This window comes from Condylura cristata, unplaced genomic scaffold, assembly GCF_000260355.1.
Source record: "Condylura cristata isolate star-nosed mole 26May11 unplaced genomic scaffold, ConCri1.0 scaffold00004, whole genome shotgun sequence".
NCBI lineage: Eukaryota > Metazoa > Chordata > Mammalia > Eulipotyphla > Talpidae > Condylura > Condylura cristata.
Genome location: NW_004567105.1, coordinates 24,159,165 through 24,167,353, shown reverse-complemented (window position 1 = coordinate 24,167,353; position 8,189 = coordinate 24,159,165). Strand labels below are relative to the sequence as shown.

At 33.5% G+C, this 8,189-nt stretch overlaps 2 protein-coding genes across 14 annotated transcripts in view; one reads left to right on the top strand and one right to left on the bottom strand.

Annotated features, from left to right (window-relative positions):
• ACSS3 (acyl-CoA synthetase short-chain family member 3) overlaps positions 1 to 2,636 on the top strand; it is a 127,631-nt gene extending 124,995 nt beyond the window's left edge. The window contains exons 14-16 of the mRNA XM_004676501.2: positions 707 to 806; positions 894 to 1,069; positions 2,514 to 2,636. Of these exons, the coding sequence (XP_004676558.1) occupies positions 707 to 806; positions 894 to 1,069; positions 2,514 to 2,582 (345 nt within the window). The 3' untranslated portion in view covers positions 2,583 to 2,636. The remainder of the gene's footprint in view (positions 1 to 706; positions 807 to 893; positions 1,070 to 2,513) is intronic.
• Positions 2,637 to 5,257: 2,621 nt separating this feature from the next.
• The window catches only part of PPFIA2 (protein tyrosine phosphatase, receptor type, f polypeptide (PTPRF), interacting protein (liprin), alpha 2), a 339,529-nt gene continuing 336,597 nt past the window's right edge, over positions 5,258 to 8,189 (bottom strand). For all 13 annotated transcript variants that reach the window (XM_004675845.1, XM_012720376.1, XM_004675847.1 and 10 more), the window contains one exon: positions 5,258 to 6,662. Coding sequence is in view for 3 of the 13 variants with exons in the window: in XM_004675847.1 (XP_004675904.1) it covers positions 6,634 to 6,662 (29 nt within the window). In the remaining 10 variants the exon portion in view is untranslated. The remainder of the gene's footprint in view (positions 6,663 to 8,189) is intronic.

Below are 8,189 nucleotides of genomic sequence, written 5' to 3'. Positions count from 1 at the left end.
CTTTCTTTCTTTCTTCTTAATTCAAAGCTTCTGTATTTCATGTGAGTCAACTCTATGGATTCATGTGATCGTAAGCAGGTAGCTACTTGCTTTTTAAGGCATTTAGAGTTCAGGGTGAGCATTGTGAAAATGGTTTCTGAACAATGAGGATTATCTGATGTTAGGAATCCCCTCCCGGTCCAACTGCTTCTTTCAGGTCTTGAAAATTCTGTCTGGATGGATGACTACTCAAGAAAATAAATGCTCTGTTCTTTGTTCAGTAACAGACACAGAAATAAAATCAATATTTAGTCATGGGACTGCCTCAGTGTTCTCTGGAACGTGTGCCTATGGTGCTCAGCACTAAAACCAGATCATCACAAACCCTTTGTTTTCAGAGTGCTGGGCAATTAATTAGTCTACCTGTGTTATTCACAAGTCTGTATTTTCCCTGGTTTCATTTAGTAAGTGATTGAGGGGAAGGAACAATTCTCTGACTTACTGGTTAAGCTAGTAATTTTCTTAATTACTGTCAGCCTTTGGTGAATGACTGCCACGGTAATCCTATCATTCACCCCAGTGGTAATAATGTGAATTATGAATTAGTAGTAAATTTCACACAGGCAGCTATGGGTTTTTAAGTTGTCTGACATGTATTCTTTCCCAATAGAAATTACATAGATCTGTGTGCATCTCTATTCTAAATGAATGCTTTTCTATGTTACAGTCAGTCCTTTCACATGGCACTGTGGTCGACTGTGCAGTTGTGGGCAAAGAAGATTCTTTGAAAGGTCATGTCCCCTTAGCACTCTGTGTGTTGAGAAAAGGTGAGAGAGATCTTTGTCCTCCCTGACTGTTTGAGCCCTTGATAATTAAGGTTAATGCAGTACTTAACATCTGAACTTTCTCTCTAGATATAAATAAAACAGAAGAACAACTTTCAGAAGAAATTGTGAAACATGTTAGACAGACCATTGGTCCTGTGGCTGCTTTTCGGAAAGCAGTGTTTGTTAAGCAATTACCCAAAACCAGATCTGGCAAAATTCCCCGATCGGCACTGTCTGCTCTTGTCAATGGCAAACCGTACAAGGTAAACTATCAGGGACATGCAGTGTTGGGTTCTGAATGTCCCTCCCAACCCCACTTCTTTGCATCAGTGAAATCCTTAAAAAGTGAAGCACAAATGTATCCTTAAAGACACATACACACAATAGTGCTTGTATTTTTAATATTAAGGGGAAAATTGCATCATCATTCCCTGTAAAACTGGAGGTTTTGGAGAGAAGTGCAGATTATTAATGCCATATGCTTTGCTTATAAGAACCAGTGTGCTCAAATATTTTTTACTACTAGTAAATACGTCAGTTAAATAAACTTGCGTAAACTGTATCTTACTAAATAAAAGATTAATTCCCCTTCATGGCAGTCACCAACAACTATTAGTGAAGGAGAAAGCTAACAATTGAGACTGGCAGTATGTATTTTGAAATTCAAATTGATATTTACACTAATTAAATCTGTTTTTAGTGACTATTATTACATGTGGTACATTTTTTAATTAATGTCAAAATTCCCCTCCCCATCCAGCTGCTTCTTTTAAATCTTGAAAAACTCTGCCTGGACTGGTGACCACTCAAGTAAATAAACAATCTGTTCATTGTTCAGTAACAGAGTTACAGTAACAGTTTAATGGGTGGCACATTAAACGTGCATAGATAGACTTTTAATCATCAGGATCCAACAAAAAAAATGCAACAGAAGAACAAATCCTTCTTTCTGGAGAGTGAGGCAACCCAGGTCAGAGAAATTGTGAGCTAGTAGAATGTGTTCTAGCCCCAGAACCTGTTTGAGCAGGTGAACTAAATCACATTCTAGCAAGTCCTGTCCAGTTTGGCCAACCACACTGACCTTTACACACCATTGATAAAAAGCATTAGATCCTTCTGATGATTCTCTCAATTTCCCAACGGGTGAAAGACAGCCCTCACTTGCAGTTGGAGTGAGACCTATCTGCACTTGCCTACGCACAGCCCAACCAATAACAAGCTAAGATGCTGTGTTACCTCCCTCTTCCTCCCCACCAAGGACCTCCTTTTCAAATATCTCTTCCTAACTTCCTTCCGAGAGCTAGGCTAAATTCTCTTTTCAGTCACCAGCTCCCTCACAGATGAGTCTATTAAAGCATTGCCTGGTTCAGCCACACCTGGTACTTATTGCTTAATTGTTTCCCTAGAGGGCAAAGAGCCTCCTTTTGGGGGGCAGAGACTATACAGGTGTTCACAGAAAGACCAAGTGAAAAATACCATCTGGGGCCCTTAGTTTTGATAACTTGAACATTTAGTTATTGAATAGAATGTATTTCTTTGAAAGAGTATAGATTTTAAAATAGTAGGATCAAAGTTAACTATTTTCCAACATTTCTGTATGGGTATTATAAACTAATGGGGAAGAAGACCACATTGCCTATACTGGTTTAATTAAAGAGAGTTTAAGTTTTCAAGGAAAGCATTCTCTGACTCTAATTTTCTTTCTAGATCACACCTACAATTGAAGATCCCAGCATTTTTGGTCACATAGAGGAAGTGCTGAAGCAGACATCATGACTTTATTTTTAGTCAATTTTCTAATTGGATTCGTTTTTTTTTTTTTAAGTGTTTCCAGAAATAAATATTTAAGTAGAATTTACTTGCCAATTGAAATGTGAGTGTAGAACTTGTTCTCAAAAAAGTACTCGAAGATAGTGCAAGACCTATGCCTTATGTTTGATTAAATTCAGTTGGTATTCTTATCAATTGCTTGTAACATGATTCAATATATCTTTCTAGCACTTTAAGAAAAATATAGCATTTTCAAAAATTCCCCCAAAACATTTTAATTCAAAGTGCAATTAATATAAAGCCACTGTCTCTAATTGGAAATCTGCAGCTTTGACCCAAAAGCAAAACTCAAGTTGAAATCAGAAAATATATGTAATTCTCCATATAAAGATTCTGAGTATTTTCTAATATTTTTGACATGCTAATGTCATTTTAAATGAAATGGGAAGTTACAGTTACCATCTGAACTAAACATTTTCTAGGTGTATTTCCTGAAGGGTCACTGAATAGCAAGTATAGCAATATCTTCATGTCATTTGTTCTTAGTGGGGGAAATCATCTGCCTAGCCAAGAGCCTAGAGTTCATTTATTCCCATCTATTTGTCATGGAGATGAAGGTTCTTTGGAGCCTCTCCTTCTGGCTCAGGTTCTAAGTTAACTAAATACTTGTTAATGATTCCAGCTTCCTGTGGTTCCAAGGGAAATTAAATAGTTAGCCAAGGAAGTTCTTAAGGGAGAAATATAAAAGTTTTTACATAAAGACCAAGAAGCATTTTTAAGAGAAAACAAAAGTTCAGATTTTATGTGAAATTTCTAACTTTCTAACTTTCAAATACTAACTACATAGGATGTATGATTATAATAACAGTAATAATGATACTGTGAAAATGAAACCATCTTTTCATCTAAACTTCCATAAACTATTGAATAATCTAAAAAATAATTGAACATAATTCTTTGTTAATAGTTTATCATTAGATAGCAATTAAGAGTAGTTATAATTAAATATTTGGTTTGAGCCCTACATGATATCATTTACCCATGAATATATTTCAGTACAAAAATATGCCATACCCAATGGATCTTGATGGTTCTCAAAGCATTCCTTACCTATTACACCATTTGGAACATTATTTTCCTGGGTACCTGTCCTAGCATATGTTTGAGATAACAGATATAAAGCTACTTGTTTATTTGCTAGAAAATGTTTATAACCTCTAAAATAATGAAAATGTTACTTTTTTAAACATAGGATGTAAAATAAATGGTTTCTCAAAGTAAACTCCTATTCACCTAAGTTAACCTCTTGATTGTTGCAATTGATAAAATATATGTCTAATCATTCTTTTTAATTACTTCAGTACACTGAATTAAAACTGCTATATGGACATTCAATTACAATTTCAAACTACTGAGTTCCTTAACTGTTAATTCTATTGGGTATTTATACATTGTTACAATTGAATTTTAATGATGCATTTATATATATCTTAGTATTAACATTATCTTATTTTTCATATAAGATTTAATTAATTTGAAATGGCACATTCTGGACGTTTATCATTTGTTAGGCATAGATTCAGGCAGATCCAAGAATGATGCAAATCTTTATATTTACTTGTCTTACACATTCTCTCTGGTAATCAAATAAATAAGGGGACACTTAAGCAAATTGTCTTAGTTATTTTCCAGTTGAATAGCATTAGAAACAGTGAACAAAACTTGGGAAGTGGCTTTTCCTTGGACCTTTTAGAAATTTATCTTTTTTGCAAGGTCAGAAATTACTGTAACTTTCATATAAAAGAGAAGTGCTCCAGTCATCAGTTAACTTAAAACTTGGGAAGAAAAAAAGGAATTTCCTATTTTAATACTTACCAGAAAGCACTCTCACCTGTAAGTACCTAAAATATTTTTAGTTAATTATGTCTTTAAAAATAGAATGTTACTAAAAATGCAATCACGCTGAAATAAATTCTGCATCATTTTTTTTTTTTTTGCTATTTTCTTTCTTTTTTTTTTTTACTGTTAAGATACTGGAAAAATTAAAATAAAAAATTTTCCTGAAACTCTATAGCAAAGTGTGTTTCAATAAGTTGTTTTGTTCATGAAAATGTATTAAATATATGCAAATGAGACCTGCTTTAAATTTGAAAAAGACTTTTATTTATATAAAATTGTATTCATTAAAAATGTGAAAATTCATAGGTGGTTGAAAGGAAGAACATTTGAGATTCTAAACTTAATCTATTAAATGGATTTTTAGCATCCGGCAGAAATTATCTCATACATTGAAAAGTATTTTTTAAAGTCAAGTATCTGTAACTTTTTAATCTTTAGATGTTATAATCTATTAAAAATGTTTTGTATCTCTTACTGAGTGCTTGCTAAAGAGATGAAATTGACTCTTGATTAATTTGTGTGTGTGGTAAATACAAATCTAATTCATATTACAATATCAACGTTTCTACATATGATTGCATTTCATAAAATCACTATGTTCAGACGAACTAGCAAAGCTCTTCTCCATCATTCCCATAAGCAAGTTTAGTACTCCCTCTTGTGGTCGACTCACTTTTTCTGTTAAATTATCCATTGAGAGCTACTAAACTAGTTATTTTCATTAAAATCTAGGTTAATTATTAAACTTCATGGGACTAGAAAACAAAGCTTAAACAGAGAACTGGAAGTATTTTTTTATTGACAATGGAGAGGGTTTCTGTTACCATTATCTTTTGACTGAATCTGTTAAACAAAAATAGACATCAAAACAAATGTAATGTACGTGCAAACATAGCAAATTAAATACAAAAAAGAAATTACTAATGACAGGTCTTGCGCTTAATAAGATCAAGCAGCAGAAAATCAGCAGTTAGGTAAATGGTATTAGTAAATATGTTTTACTCTGAAATCTCCCATATAAACAAAGAATAAACAACAGTAACACCACCAAAAAAGCCACAGGGAAGAGATTACTCTTCTATACTTTTATACACTATATATGTTAATCATTCTGTCTTTCGTTTATTTCCTCTGATAAGACTGACTTCAGGGAAGTCACAGCAAGGCCATCTCGGCTAAAAGCTTATAACATTAGACATGAGTCTGGCTAATGCCCCATTACATCAACAAAGGGAAGGGTTTCTGGGATTTTGTTTTTTTCCAGCGGAAATGAGCCTCAGACTCTGCAGTGGTTAACCGTTCACTAAACAGGGCTGACTGGCAGTTCAAGATATCTGAATGAACATGTGTTCTTAGTAAAGAAGTTTGAAGTTTTTTTTTTTTTTTCTTGGTCCACAGGTAACAGGAGAAGATAATGTTTTTTTTTTTTTTCTTTATAAACTTTTTTTTTTTTTAAACAATTGCTTTAGACTCTTGTAAACAGTTTGGCTGTGTTTTGTATTGAAAAGGAGATTGAGCCATCACAGTGCTATTTCTGAAGATAGAGGACATCCCTGATTGCCTTTTAAGTCTATTTTTGGCTCCAGTTCCAGGTTAAATCATTCTTTTTTACATGATCAGAGGCAGGTTTTCAGCTTTAAGTGTTGACAGACTTGAAAGAGAAACATGTAGAAGCATGAAACGTGCTTCCAGGAAACATATCAATTTGACTACTACGATTCAAAAACTGTAAAAATGGTGAGATGGTAAAATACAAACAGTACTTGGAATTGTCAAATGTTTGCACTTGAGACTCCATGAACCATATATTTTATTTTTTAAAAAATCATATTTATATCCATTTACATAAGACTTACACATTTAAAAAGAAATACATACACAGTAATACATAAATGCCTAGTATATTACAATAAAACATGAGAAAACAAGAGGCTCCATTTCGTAAAAGCATCGATTGTACAGAATCTGTGATGTGGATGATGCTTATTCAAAGGACTTAAGCATTTTCTTACAATGGTAGTAAACTAATCAAATGTAATATCTGACTCCCCCCAAAATCCCATTTTCAGCTTAGTAAACCATTACTTGTTTTTTTCCCCTTAGAATTCAGTCTTCACAAAGGTTTTTCACTGTTCGTCTTCTTAGATGATAGTGCACTTTAGGTAGAGTAGACTGTAAAGACGACATCTAAAATATGTAATGGACAGCGTTAGTTTACTGGAAGTTCCCAGACCAGAAATCCCCCTCCGCAGTCCATGCAGCCTGTCTGTTCTGTCCTAAGATCATGAATAGCATGTCATCTAGGATCTAACCAATAGCTGTTCTCCAATTGTGTGTAGATGAGCTTAGTAAATAATGAGATTTGCTCAACTTTGTGGAACTGAACGCAGCCATATAAACAAAGGTATTCAGAGAAAATGTCAGTAGTCTTGAAACATTTACAACTTGCTCAGTCCTAAATTGATTTCAATTGACCTTTTCTATGGAACAGGTTTGTATTTCAGTTCCAATCTTTTAGGGCTCCTAAATAGACGTCTTTGTTAATTGTCACAAAACCATAATAATAACTTATTTTAACAAATCTGGGTCCGTGATAGGACACTGGACTCTTTCCAGTCAGCATACTTGGGAGAAGTTCCCACTACTCCTGACACAAAAGAAACAGTAAAGAATATGTTCTGATTTATTTTAATAAGCTAGTAAGTTTTCATTAAAAAGAAATTGGTTGTCCTAGATGAATTTATTGTGAATCAATACCTTAATCCAATTTAATGGTAAAAATTAGGAAACATGAACTAAAAATGCCATGCACAAAATAGATACTGCAAATAATTCCAGAGTAATTCCACCCACAGTCAAGAGCTAAGAAGCAAGCACTACTCAACATATTAAATAGTCATTTGTAAATTAGTGAAGTATTCAGTTGCTGGGAAATTATGGTACATGTAGAAGCTGTTACAAATAGTATTTTGGAAAGCCTCTTATTTAGCCAAATCATTTTATACTTTCGATCATGCCTAATTAGATGCCAAATTGTACACCGTAATTATATTTTTAATGTTGGGGTATTACATTCTGAAATTAAATCTTTTGTCTGAAAGCTTTTTTGTTTTAGCAGCAGCAGCTTCAAATAGTGACTCAAATCGGGCAGCTAACCCTCAGATTAAGCCCCACAGACTAACAATACGTTGTATAGAGCTTTAAGTTCAAGGCAATAAATAAACAGCACAAGATGAGCCGTTCCTTTGATTATAACTGCTTCTTCTCCCCATCCTGTGCACACATTTGGTTCTAAATGTTCTCTAACAAGTCTTTTCCCAAGATATAAATTCATTGTAAATGGTAATTTTGGTAAAGTACAGTGTTCGAAAAAAAAAAAATTAAATGCACTTGACACTTATAATCTAGCAAGCCACAGCTTTACTATTAAGGCTTTTAAAACAAGATTCCATTTTTATCTGGCTTTGGAAGTAGAGTCCAACAAATAGTATTTCTCTAAATACAAATACTTCATAACATTTTTACATGTCAGGGCTTGATGTTGATCTTATCCACCGTTCTTACAAAGTACTTTCATTTGGGTCTTATGATATAAGCCCCAGACACTCAAAATTCATGTTTGTTTTCAACAAAGATATATCACACTGATGAAAAGCAATATACTAGAAGTAAAACTTTCAGTTATGGATTTGCTTTTAAAATGAAACCACTTTA